Raw genomic sequence first — 14,760 nt, 5'->3', positions numbered from 1 at the left:
ATGTATGGACCAGTCAACATGTTTGGCAGACATGGGACAGTGGTAATTAGTACATACAGTATATTGCAAATTGATAATGTACTATAATTTTATTTTAACATGGTTGCGGTGATTGGATGATGCTGGCCATTACTTTGCACCGCAACAGATGCTTCTAGTGTAGACAGCATCATTGATTACTGCTTTTGACACAACGTGGCATTCCAGTCACGACCAGTGTAGACAGGGTGTTAACTATACTAATTTTCTAATGTAGTAATGTCTGTAATGTCTTTGTTTTGCATGTTTATTAGGTGCTGCTAGTTACAAATCAAAAAGGAAAATGGAAACTGCACACAGCAGTCATGCTCGGGTCTCAAGAGGTTAAACTATCATTATGAAATCATTACATAATCTAAGTTTTTATAATACGTTTTTATTAATTTCACCAAATATTAGCAAACTTGGCCAGCTACCTACAAACAACTTAGTTACAGTACCTATGCACTGGCAAATTGAAGATTGTGTATCGCCAAGTACTAAAACCATTCCAGCAGCACTTTTGAGCTAACCGTGCTGAGAAATACGGGCTGAGAACGTTTTGAAATTGGCCGCACCAAAGCGTGCTCAAGCGTAAATGCCACTGGAACTGTTCCTCAGCATTCTCAGAACCGCTCGGCCCGATGGTGGAAAAGTGGCTTTTCCTGTACCATTTCGGTAGTGCTATGGACATGTATGATTTGAGGCTTCAAATCATACAGCTTGTTTAGGAGAGGTATGCCACTACTTTTTTAAGGAATAAGACTATTTTCCTAAATGATAAAAATGGGCAAAAAATAAAATGTATTTGATAGACAATAGAACACAAGTTTTGGCGATTCTGCAGGTATACAGAAATGAGTGGGTGTTTGCCTTTGTGAATATGTGTTTATGAGATGAAATGGCCTTCTGTGTTAGCATACAGAGACACACCCAAACCAAAAGACATCCCCAGAGAGAGAGAGAGAGAGAGAGAGAGAGAGAGAGAGAGAGAGATTTGGGCCTGAGACATAAAAGGGGATTTAACCAAACAAAATCTAAGCCCTTCCTCTCAAACAAATACACATACATAAAGATTCATAGAATGGGACTGGATCATATTTCTGTGTCTGTTGTTGTGGAGTGAGTGTTGAGTTGCTGCCTTTTGTTGCTCTATGCACAGGAACTAACTCATTCAGCTCAAAGAACTCACTGAACACACCTAGACCCTGAGTGTACGTGTGCATGTGCCTGTGTGTTTTGTTAAACCTAGTTAATTATTAGCCAATGAAGCAAATCAGACCTTGTGGTAAAACTGGTTTGCATTGTAAATGCAAATGTTTACGTTAAAACAAACATCATTTTAATTTAGACTCAGTGAAACTTGTAGTGTTCTGGGTCTTTCAAAGAATATACAGTAGTTGTATTCTCTGGATGGACTAGCACATACTAGTGACTCAGATCAGCCCTTGCAGAGGTGATCTGAAACCTCTTAGCTCATCATAAATGGCTTTTCACTAATTGTAGTTCAAGTCAAAGAGGATGAATGTTAGGAGGAAAGTCCTGCATGTCACTTTGGATGCAAATCATTTGCTTAATGACAAACAACAAACTACTTTCATTTCCAAAAGCACACCAGTGCTTGCAAGAAAGCCAAAGAATAATATAAAATATTATTAAATAATATCTCAGGTTTTAGGCTTTGGTTTTGTGTACGTGCAGCATCAGAGCCATTTTGCCATTTTGATGACACTCAGCATGTTTGTTGTTTTCATGTCAGCGGTGCATGACAATAAACACATGACGTGACACTGTCTTTGCACTGTGCATTGCCAATAACCAATGACAATTCATTATGCAAATAAATAAATGCAACTAAGAAGGCCAATACAGTGCATCAGACTAAAGATAAAAGACTTGTTCATCGATGGTATATGCTTATGTGAAGCCATCCATCTGTGTTATTTCAAATTCATTGTATAAACATCATGTTTGATTGCAGAACTCATGGTAAACAACTACATTACCCATGGTACAGCAGAGAAAGATTCACCAATCAGAGAACTGCTGCCAAGAAAACCTGTGAAACCTGCCTCAGAGCAACCGCCCAATGACGCACTGTGAATGATGTAATCGAGTTGTTGACTTTTCACCCTTAAACTACTAGATATGTAAATATTTGTACATATCAGAATATTTTGAAATAAACATTAAATATATTTTTCTATACCTATAATCAAGAATCTAAAATTAATAGTTTTATATATTCCAATAATTTTATATTCAATCACATCATTCGCAACGCTTCATGGGATTGTAGTTCTTGCCCTCGTTAAATATGTTAAGTGCACAGTCTGTTGTTTTCTCGTTTTGTCCTATTTTCAAATGATTTTTTTGCTTCAAAGTAGGGCTGTCGATTTAACGCGTTAATTCAGTGCGATTAATTTTACAAAAAATAACACGTTAAAAGAATTTACGCAATTAATCGCATGCCCACGAACAATAATAAGGAAGATTCTTGAGAAATGTAAGCTTGTAGTACCACCTGTTTAATCCAGAGGGCAGTAAGAGACATTTCAGCTGTATGAGCAACGCGCAGTTTCTACAGTGAAGAAAACACTTCAGTAGGCAGAACAACACAAACTTGCGTTACGTTCTTGCGTTCAAAATACTCGAAGGACCGCAAATGCGAACTAAGGGATCTCAAGATGTGTTTAAAGATTGAGTATTAAACTATATTTAACTTGACACAGAGACCTAAACATTTTAAGTTTATGACGCAACACACCCGAGACGTCTGACGTAGGTGTAAATTGAGAGGCCCTTAAACAAGCCCTCATAATAAATCTCGAACGGATTGACAAATTCACTTGTGAAATGGATTGCCGTGAACTGTATGCCAATGATTGACTTATGATCAATAATATGGTAGTAAACAATACATTGTATTTTATAGCTGCTTTTTGTATGTTCTTATCAATGATTAACTCATCTGCTACAGAAGTACTTGAATTGTGTAATTTTATTATGCAATCCAGATTACATGTAATCTGTTACTACAAGGCACAGCACATAGAAACACAAGTATAACAAAAACTGCTTTCACAAGTCTCATGCCTTTTTGATGTGCATATGTGCCACTCAAAACAAGAACAATTGCTAGTCCTTCTGTCTAAGAGACTGAAGGTAAAAAGCAGTTAGAATTATTAATAGTTTGGAATCTGTAACTGAAACTACTACTGTAACTCCTACGTTTAAATATTAACTTCGCAAAGCTTTCCCTGATCCAATATTTTAGATTTGAGGAGATTGTTTTGTCTAATTCTCAAACTGGGTCTGGACAGTTCATAATCGTCATGTTCTAGGCTTTTTTCAACCATAATCTGTACTACAAATGTTTGTCTCAATGTCAGTTCATGACACTGCTGGCGTGTATTAGAGAAGTAGTTTTGATCCACATATGACCTTCTGCCAGGCAAAAACATTCAGAGCCATTACAAAAACTTTGATACTTCAAAAATAGTTTTTGTCTTGTTTAGTGGACTAATATAAATTCAGCAGATATGTGTAGCTGTGTATATGGACTTGAATAGTTGCAATGACATTTGCTTACTGTATAATACCTTCTCCAGGAAGTTTTCTGAGTGTGTGTGTGTGTGTGTGTGTGTGTGTGTGTGTGTGTGTGTGTGTGTGTGTGTGTGTGTGTGTGTGTGTGTGTGTGTGTGTGTGTGTGTGTGTGTGTGTGTGTGTGTGTGTGTGTGTGTGTGTGAGTGGTTGTGTTAGTGGAGATGGAAGTTTCTGCATTTTAGATTCAGAGATTTTACTAGATTTGCATTGCAAACTCTGTACCAGTTCAAACCAGACTAACTCATACAAACACACACTTCTAAAACAGCTCAGGAAATGACCTATACACGCGACTGTGTTTCTCTGATATGTGTACATAATCATGTTTGGTCATTTTGTCATTTATGAGTGTGCTTCTAAGCTGTTGAATCATAATAGTAACAAAAATAGCAATAGACTAATTAAATTGTTATTTAATCATAGTTATAGTAGAGACTAGAATAGAATGAAAGGATAAGAATTCTGGGATTACATAAGGTCACGATAATCATTGCATCAGCAGCCCATATCTGTAACCTGATCGGTAACTGTCTTAGATTTCCTTTTCTTGCACATTTCATAAACCAAAAGGGATTAAGGAATCAAGTGTCTGTGTTTATTCTTTCAGATGAACTATATTAACTCATTCAGTCTACTCAATAAACTCAATAAAAGCCTGCAGCCTATCTACATGCGGACAAAATCTACTTCTACTGTTGTTGATACAGAAGGGAATCAATTCTTCGCCCCATGTAAACAATGTTTCTGGTGTGATTTAATGTTCATTTGTTTGCTTTTAGGGGAAGTGAAATAGAATGTAGGACAGATTCGAAATGTCACTCCTGAAAGTTTCCATGTGGCACTGGAAAACAGAACTTGTGGATTCACAAGTTGATAGAAGTGAAAACTTCAGTGTTCTTTAGTGTACTTTTTTTTTGGAATGTCATAGATTGTTCTTTTGAGGTATTTTAATGGATTGAGGTGACAAAATCGAGACCATACAACTGTAGCACTTCTTTATACTCCAGAATTCTGCAAGTCGTCCAACATTATACAAACTACTGGAGCAGGTGGCACAAGAGTGCAAAGATTTACATTCCCAATGCCAGTTATTTTCGTGATAAAGAAATGTGACTTCCAGATAAATAACTCTGTATACAGCAAGTAAGGCTAAATCCACATTAATCCAGATACATTTGAAAATTGTGTTTTCGTAAAGTTCTCTGTCCACACTGCCATTTTAAAGTGTTTTTCAAAGGTTTCTCATCCACACTGAAACATATGAAAATTATTAAATCCCCTTACTGTGCATGCAAAAAATCTGGTCTAAAGGGGCGGTCACACTACACATCGTGCTCCATTCACTCCCATTCAAATGCATATGAATACAGCAGACCGGAAATGTAAGCTTATGCAAAGAAATGTCATACTATGTTTCATACCAAAGTTCAAGCTTTGTGAACTCTTAACTGTAAATTTGAACGATGAGAGGACGCGTGACCAATAGAAGATCGAAATGTCACACACTGACCTCTTGGCTCAATACAAAAAAATACATATTTTAAAGCTGTGTGTTTTATTGTTGCAGGAAAGTGAGAGTATATTTTAACATCCTCAATATAATATTATTTGCTATCTGTGATGTATTATTTACTTACACCAGAAGTCCTCCCGCATGACATCATATCCTGGTCCATTGCATTTTACGAAAGAAATTTGCATGCCTAAAGCCTAGTGTGCCCGCCCCTTAAAACGTAACCATACGTGTTCCGTCGCCGGACAGCCTTTCCAACTAAACTTCCTGTAGCCTTTGAAAGAATGCTTTGTGAACATTTTGCAAAGTAACATTTATCTTTAATGCTACCAAAATACTGCTTGCTTCAACATGGGCTGCCATCTTGATTTTTTTGGGTTGAATGGATCACATGACTGCATCACATAACAACAATAGATACACCGATCTGCCACAACATTAAAACCATCTGCCTAATATTGTGTAGGCCCCTCTCGTGCCACCAAACAGCGCCAACCCGCATCTCAGAATAGCACCACAATTATACAGAGTGGTTATCTGAGTTACTGTAGACTTTATCATTTCGAACCAGTCTGGCCATTCTCTGTTGACCTCTCTCATCAACAAGGTGTTTCCATCTGCAGAACTGCCACTCACTGGTTGTTTTTGGCACCATTTGGTGTAAATTCTAGAGACTGTTGTGTGTGAAAATCCCAGGAGATCAGCAGTTACAGAAATACTCAAAACTAGCTCGTCTGGCACCAACAATCATCCATGCGATTATCAAACAAGCCAGTCATGTGACAGCAGTGCAGTGCATAAAATCATGCAGATATGGGTCAGGGGCTTCAGTTAATGTTCACATCAACCATCAGAATGGGGAAAAAATGGCTGGTTTGAGTGTTTCTGTAACTGCTGATCTCCTGGGATTTTCACACACAACAGACTCTTAAGTTTACTTATATTGATGCCAAAAACAAAAAACATCCAGTGAGTGGCACTTCTGCAGATATAAACGCCTTTTAATGAGAGAGGTTGATACAAAATGATGCGTTTTCAAAACTAAAATGCATTAGTGTAGACGTGGCCTCAATTAATAGACCTCTCACAGAAACTGACTGCAGCAAGCACAACAAATGTAATTACAGAATATTTTCATCAAATGGAATCATTTTACACTACCTCACACTCTGGACACGCTCTTCTCTTCCTATCATTTATCTTTATTTCTCTCCAGCCCTGCCTGAGGCATTACCATGGAAACCACATAACTCCTGGTTCTTCACTGTTGAATGGGAAAGTGATTGAAGATGGCAGTTTCCTGTCACTGTCTTTAAATATACAACAAAATGGATGAATGGCGTGTTATCTGTGCTTCTTTAAATTGCCAGCAAAACCAGTGAAATAAACCTGTCATTTTGTGTTGAATTTCTTATGGGTGATTAAAGACCCTCGTTCTTGCAAGTGCTCCTGCCCACACGTTATTACTCACGCTTAATACCAAAAAGAGCGTGATTGTTTGCAAATGGACAAAAAATAATAAAAAAATGGTACGTATTTGGCTAAAATACCCATTCAGTTAGTGAGTAGTCTATTTTTAAAGGGAGGCTTTTCACTATTTAATTGAGGCTAAATCTACTATTACACGTGCAGATTGTCCAGATCGGAAAATAAAATGCACGTATCAGTAGTAAAACGGGAAAGCAATCACAACCAATCAAAGCGTACATTTACGCTTATAAAAATGTTGTTTCAAGTATTCATGTTAAAATAAAGAAAATTATGTTGTAAAAGTCGTGTGATGAAATCCTTTTCCCCCAAAATAATTTTCTAAAATGATGCTTGCTGTTGGTTTTTAGAGATATAACATTCTCTCCGTCTCTATTGTTCGTTTCTAATTATAAGCCGCGCCCACTTTCCCAGTGCCGGCTCTGATTGGTTGGTTCAGATTTTCAGCCGCGCCCTCTCTCTGAGAGTCTGTTCTGATTGGGCGGCTACGGCTGTGGGTGACGTCATCGCACGGAATGCCCATTCATCTGTGCAGTTGGGCGTTGGACTCCGCATCTTATTAGCGACAAGGGAAATTTCTCCATTTTCTGCGCTGTCTACGGCGACACGGGCACAAATCTGGGATTTTTTTTAATTACTTCTGCTTGCCAGGGTTTTTTCTACCGTTTACCAATTTTCTTCACTGAGACTGGACTTCGATTGCTCCCTACTTTCACTTTGAAGGGTACTCGTTGGTCAGGAGGTGTTTTATTCTAATAAAGAGTCTTGTTGGTCTTTGTTCTGTATTGGGATCTGTTGAGCTCTTTGTTGGAGTGAAAGCATGGGAGCGCAATTCTCTAAGACAGCTGGAAAAGGAGAGACCGCGGCGGCAGAAAAACCCGGAGAAGCTGCAACTTCACCCTCTAAAGCCAACGGACAGGTAAAAACCTGTTTAATTAGAGCATTGATTTATTTAGGATATAAATTATGCGAATGCTTTGCGCGGAGTTCTGCTTGACACGCGCATCCAGACACACGTCTGATTACAAATTAAAGATACATTTACAAGATACATTTTTAATTAAACCCAAAGGCTCTGTCGGTGTTTTTAGATAAATAATTGGGTTTTCATGATCAAAACTTTTTTTAAATGCTGCTTAAATGTTTTTAGTCTGCTTTGGAATGAACGTTTTTGGGAGTTATTTATTAGAATTATCTGTGTTCTGGTTCTTGAGTCTTTGTTTAGAATTGGAGAGAGTTTTATAGGGAAAAAAAAATCTAATTTGGTTTATCCAGACAAATTTGCAATTTTTGTTCGAAATGTTTTTGTTAGAATGTATTTATTTTTGGAGGTATTTCTGTTTTTTTTAAATCTAGCTTTTGCATGGGAAAATTGGGGTTTATTGTTAGAGTAACAATGATTCGCCACGCCTTTAGTCACAGATGCTCGATAGATGCTCCTCTCCACCGGTGAAATGCACGAGAGCAGCGTTAAAATTCCCAAATCGCTCGTACATTGCATTAAACAGGTAGATGTGATCAAGCTTTATATATTCGAGTGTGTTTAATTTGATAAAGGCTGCAGTGAGAATTAAAATGTATGATGCGCTTTCATGAATACGTGCTGATCAGTTGGCATCCGCTTCTTTTTTTGGCGCTTCAGTTCCTTCGTAGCGTTAATGGAGGCGCGGCGCCCTCTGGCGCTCATAATGTTGTACTGCGGCTCGTCCGGTATCCGCCAGAGGCTGTGCTTATGAACTGGAATGTTTACCCTAAATAATCGGTTAATAAATGTTTTCCAATTACACCCTGTCTTGAGTTGTAGTGCATAACAAATCTAGTGCCTAGTCACTGTTTGGATTTATGATGTGGTATCTGCTACCCTCTGTTGTGGGATTGCTCGTGGACTATAGTGTGTCAGGCTTCATTTTGGCAGTGTAATGACGGTCTGTGTTTTGCTTTAGGAAAATGGCCACGTGAAAGTGAACGGAGACGCATCTCCTGCGGCCGCTGAGGGGAAAGAGGAGGTTCAGGCCAACGGCAGTGCAGCGGCTGAGGAGGGCGAAAAGGCAGAGGCAGCTCCAGCTGAAAAGGAGGCCGTGGAGGAGGATAAGGCGAATGCAGAAGCAGCTGCTCCCGCTGAAGGTGAGGCTGCAAAAGCTGAGGATGGTGCCACTCCCTCCACAAGCAACGAGACCCCTAAGAAGAAGAAGAAGCTTCTCTTTTAAGAAGTCCTTCAAGTTAAGTGGCTTCTCTTTCAAGAAAACCAAGAAGGAGACAGGGGAAGGAGATGGTGGCGAAGAGGCGGCAGCAGCAGGCGAGGAGGCCAAAACCGAGGAAGCTGTAGAAGCTGGTGCATCAGGAGAGGAGGCCAAATCAGCCGAGGAGGCCGTACCTGCTGCAGCTAGTCCCATTGAAGCCAAACCTGAGGAGACTCCAGTGGAGAAACCAGCGGAGGAGCCAAAGGCTGAGAGTCCTGCCGCAGAGGAGCCCAAAGAGGAAGTGAAACCTGAAGAGCCAGCAGCAGCGGAGCCCGCTCCCGCTCAGAATGAAGCACCCGCAGCAGAGGAAGCTGCACCCTCTGCACAGGAAGTAGAATCCAGTCCAGCAGCCCCTGCCGAATCCACTGCAGAGTAATACACAACACAGATCAACAGAGAATAAAGTTAAAAAAAAAAAAAAAAAAGGTAATCAAAGAACATTTCCCTGTTGTGTGGTGGAGTGGTGCCTAGGTGGCTTTGGAGAACTTTGTCCGCAACCAGGGCTATTTTAAAGCTTTTTTCATTTTTGGCATTCCCCCTCCACAAAACCCATCTCACTCCACCCTAATGGTCATTTGCTGGAGCTGTGAGGTGGGTGGCTAAGTTCAATAGTACAGAAAAATAATTACATCTATCTGCCGTATATTTTTTGCATCAGTATTAACTGTTTTTGTTTCTTTTTTATTTTTATACAAGCAAAGAAAAAGTAAAGTAAACTTGTTAAAAATGTATGGATATGCCCATAAAATAAAGGCAGCAGGGTTAGGGGTCAAGGAGTGGGCCAGGGCACGGGAATGGGAGTTTTTAAAAGTTGGCACCTTTGTGCCCCAGAAATGTAACACCGACTACTCCTCAAAGAGTAGTCTAAAAGCGAATGACCAACAATTTATGTACCACAGTTTACAACACTAAAGTCAATTATTTTTACTCCGAAAACAAGCCAACCATAATACACAGTACTAGGTTTAGAACGGCATTTTAAAGATCCTAGGAAATTTCCACTTCTCTTTAGCTGTAACCGTCAGTGATTTCAGTAGGAACACAATTTGTATAGGCTTTATGGTTTATTGCTGGTTCTATGAGCTTATTAAAGTGTAAGTATGTATAGGAGGGGTGTTTTAACTGTGATTATTGTACAAATGAAATCTTGATCTTAAGAAGCACATGCAGCTCTTCTACCACCAAGCTCGTTTTTTGTAAGATAACTAAAGTCATCATGAGAGACCTTTTGAAGCAATTTTTGAACTCAAACCAAGCTGTGACACGTGACCTGGTTCCTGTTTATACTGTGGTTTGTTTTGATTACAACCGATGATGCTTTTTCAGTGGTCTTGACAAAATTAAGGAATTTATCAGATGCAATGTTTGTGTAGCATCTTGTCTTTTCTCTTTCTTTTCTTTTGTAAATACTGGAGAAGCTTTGACCTGTTTGACTTAGAGATGGAATGTAACTTTGCTTACAAAATTGCTATTAAACTCCTCTGCTGAAGGTGTTCTAATTTTCTGTGAGCACACTAAAAGCAAAATAAATGTGAATAAAATTGGAATTGTTTTCGTCTGTTAATTACCAGGTTTGTCTTTCAACCCTTTACATGTACATGCTGCATTTTTTTTCTCTCACAAGAAATAGTGAGTCAACACAATTAAACATAATACCAACTGAACTCATTTCAGTACAGATCTTACTTGGGAGTGCATCTGACAAAAACCCACTTAACCATACCCACCTAAAAATAGCTACCAAAACAATGTGTGAAACATTATGCAACAATAAACATTTCATACAGTTGAGTGCTAGGCTGTCATTTGAACTCACACCCAGTTGTTGTTTCCAAAATAGCACTTTTTAAATTTTTAATCCAACAAACTCTTAGTCTGATCAAATAAGTCAAGAGACACTCAATATCATGGTCAGTATTACTTCCTGTTCATTCATCACACTGGAAATGGAGGGTTAAGTCAAGCACATTACAGTATCCTATGTAATGTGTTCTGGTTATATATGGCAAATTTGTCCAAAGGTTACCCTGATTGGTTGATTCAGATTCTCATTTATTCCAATTCACAAGCTCTCAATTAGATTCTGATTCATGTGGCTATTCAAATACAATTTTCAAACAGGGGGCACTTTGCTTCTAAAAGTCTACTATATGTTCATGGTGAGAAGCATCTCTGCTATGAGTGAAGATCTTCAGTTGAGCAAGGCACCCGGACCCATGTTTCACCAGGGGATTTCTGCAGTAATATATAGCCGCAAGACCCGGGCTGGAAAAATATTTCCAGTACCCCATTATGCCGACTCACTAACAACCGCCATCTATCAGCTATCTTTGCATCGACTACTACGTGTTAAACCTCACTTCATTGTGTAAGGTATGCTTGGGAGACACACCAATATTTACTCCACTGATGGTTAGGTTTGGGGGTTGGATAGTACAATTTATAAAATATGCATTCTTCCTCACTATATTACTGCCTGTACAGATGAAAACAACTCTCTTTTGGCACCCCTCTGTGGACATTATACACAAAATGCAAGTGTATCTGTCTGCGTCATGCAAAGACGACAAGGAATCCACTACACGACACTCTCACTCCAAGTAACGCCCCACCCTTGTATCAGAAAGCAATTCTATTGGCTAAAGGAAATTTGTTATCCTACGTAATTGCTGTATGATTAATTTTGTCTCTGCTATGTAAATATAAATAATAACTTTTAAGTTATGTGTCACATTAATCCGAAGATATAAAAAGTTAAATTTTCTCACAAGCTAACCGGTTAGCCTATTAGCTTAGCATTCAGTTAGCCAATTAGACTGCTAGTTGCATGGTACAGCTTCTGCACCTCTTCATTTTCATCATGTGTCTCCTCATTGTCGCCACCTAGTGATACGGTGGTATGATTGTATTCAATAAAAAATTAGGGGTAGGTTAAGTGTTTCTGAGGCACTCCAAATAAACAACAAACAGTGTATTAATGTGACATCAAACTTTTGCAAGACTTCAGCATTTTAATAAAGGGGGGGGGCGTAACTTGAAGTGGGCGTGCCTTGTTGTAGTCTTGCAAGAAGCAGACAGACTCTTCTCGGAAAAAGGAACACACACGTGCCCATACACCCAGCAACATTTACCACTTTGGCCACTGTTTTGAATTTTGGTAAGCACAGAACGATTTTAGCTATAGAAAAGTCAGCCCACTGTTTCCAATTGACTTGTGACTTCCTTGTTGTGGGGATCTAACAAGAAACATGATTTTTAGTTCTGAGTCCTAACCAAACCACCCTATAGATGCTCCATCAAGAGAAGCAGAGAGATGACATTCATTCAGCTGCCTGTTGAACTTATTTCCAAACAGCAACCACTCACATCACATTCACTGCCAACAGCACATTCATCACCATAACATCCCTAAAGCTGGATGTTTGGAAACAGTTGTAATTTTGGCAGACCATTTGGTGCTGTTAGTAGTGAACAAATCCCACACTGTAGCTTTATTTCAGCATTTAATTAATTTCAATCCACTTTTCTTTATCACAACCCAAAAAATCTCCAGCAGTTCAGGGTTCAATTTTTGGAAATCCTGCTCTTCTAGTCAAAAATAAAGTAAGTTCCTTGACTATTAAAATATAAAAGCATGCGTGACTCTTTAATACGGAGACCTCTGTGTATTCTCATTCAAACCCAGTGGCCCAATAGTGCTATTCAACACAGTAATCATGTCATACAGCAGGAGTTATATAGCTGCCCCACCCAGAGTTCTGCAAGATCAAGTTCACGCACACACAATCATACAGAAAAAAAGAGAGAGATGGGGTGGGTAAGCAAAACAGAGCAAAGTCTGCTATTATGAGAAGGTTTGCAATGAGGGAACCTCTCAATTGTTTGTTAGGTCAAAGAGCAGGGTAACAGTTAATAAATAGGCCCATAGGCAGTGTTGGGGATTAACGGAATATATATAATGGGATTACGTATTTAAAATACAAAATATAAGTAACTATATTACACTACAGATACAACTTAAATAATTGGTAATTAGAATACAGCTGCATTCTAAATGTATTTTGATTACTGAAGAGATTACTTTGCATTTTATTGTCATTAGTTTCATTTCATATTTAGTCTTTTCAGATGGAAAACATTTATGCATATAAATGATGCGATCCAAAGTGGATCTGTTTTTATAGTAAAAACAAGTGAAAAAATCTACCAGTGCTAAAGTATTTAAAATACATAACTGACCTTGAGTAATCTAATGAAATACGTTACAAATAACATTTTACATCATGTATTCTGTAATCTGTAGTGGAATTCATTTAAAAAGTAACCCTCCCAACCCTGCCCATAGGCATGTATTGTATTCTGTAACAAACCTTTTCAAGAATACATTTCAGAGCGTACAAGGTAATATGATACTTTGATATATTCCATGGCACTTAATGTTAGCCATATGCGTACCATGGCATTTACGTGAAACTCCAAGCAAGGTAGTCCAAAGAATACTATGGTTTTACCATGGTACATGTACTAAAAACATTGTATAATGGTCCTTTTTAATGAGGAAAGACAGTTTAGCTGCCAAATTATAATATGAAATAATGATGCAATGCAGCTTCCAATATCACATCAGCATTATTTTCTGCTGAAGATGATAAGCACTCTGTCAGGACAATCGTGGATTTTTCCGGACAAGAAAAGTTTAAAAGTGGTCAATTCAATATGAATTCTCGCCATACCTCTGACCCCTCCTAACCGTTTTAAAATGGACATGTTAATGTGGTAAATGGCTCCATCTGTTGAAAAATTGGTGAATTGATTTGAGTTCCGGCCATTTGCTAAAATTGCCCACAGTAAAGATGCCCTGGAAGGTTTTCGATTGTGATAGTTCAGCCTTATTCAAATAAATGTCTCTAAATAATGTTTACTTTAATAGTTTTGATTACATTATGTGACGAAATCGAAGCGTTACATATTCAAAGAACAAAATATCTGTGTGTGTGAATCACACATTAGGCTACATAACGATACAAATATCATTACATTGCAATGTCCTCATATTGCATGTTTAATTGACCAAGTATTATCCAGTTACCAACTTGGAAATTAAAAACAGCTGATCCCCTAGAGATGTGGATGCAGCATCCTTCAAATGCAGTAGTTTTTAGTTACTGACGCCCTTTAGACTCAGACCAGGATTTATTTAATCCATAACAGAACGGTTACTGAGATTAAGCTAATAGTATTCAGATGGTCATGTGATTCTAACATGGCCGCCTCATGACGGGACCATCTCCATGTAGACTAAAGCAGCTTTTATAAGGTTACTGGTATGACTGAAGCCTTCTAATGTAAGTGTTCATGAATTTATACATATGTTTCAAAGTAACTTTTTTAATGAGGAAAAAATGACAGTGCAATTAGCTGATTCATTTATCACTCTGAGATCATTCAAACCAAAGGAAAAGACAAAAGTTCAAACAGAGGAAGCAAAACAATATTCTATGGATACAAACAATTTGCATACTGCACAGAGTTTACATAGAGTAGAAATAGTACAGAACATATAGCAGTGTAACATATTGATATTAGATCGCTTTGGTAAAATACCAAAAGTCATCCTGAGACACCTTTCAGAATAGATTTTTGAACTCAAATCAAGCTGTGACATATTCCTGTTTATACTGTTTTTTTTTTTTACAACATATGATGCATTTTTTCTGGTCTTTGACAAAACCTAGCTTAGACCTGTTTAACTTAGAGATGGAATGTAACTTTGCTTCCAAAATTGCACTCTAGGACTCCATTTGAATACATCCATCGGTCACAATGGCGTACGGAAGTGCAACTGGATAGAATGATCCTGAACAAACAGTGCACAAAGTGAACACCCTAGAAGGG

The 14,760-nt window shown here is 38.3% G+C and overlaps 1 protein-coding gene across 1 annotated transcript; it reads left to right on the top strand.

Annotated features, from left to right (window-relative positions):
- Positions 1-7,175: 7,175 nt before the first annotated feature.
- Positions 7,176-10,412, top strand: marcksa (myristoylated alanine-rich protein kinase C substrate a). Its single transcript, XM_052096483.1, is given in 3 exon segments — positions 7,176-7,544; positions 8,569-8,819; positions 8,821-10,412. Coding segments are annotated over 3 exon segments (771 nt in total). The 5' UTR covers positions 7,176-7,445; the 3' UTR covers positions 9,242-10,412.
- Positions 10,413-14,760: the final 4,348 nt, after the last annotated feature.

This window comes from Xyrauchen texanus, chromosome 28 (genome assembly GCF_025860055.1).
Source record: "Xyrauchen texanus isolate HMW12.3.18 chromosome 28, RBS_HiC_50CHRs, whole genome shotgun sequence".
In the NCBI taxonomy this organism is placed as follows: domain Eukaryota; kingdom Metazoa; phylum Chordata; class Actinopteri; order Cypriniformes; family Catostomidae; genus Xyrauchen; species Xyrauchen texanus.
Note: the sequence above shows the minus strand (reverse complement) of the source record. Positions and strands in the feature narration are given on the sequence as shown.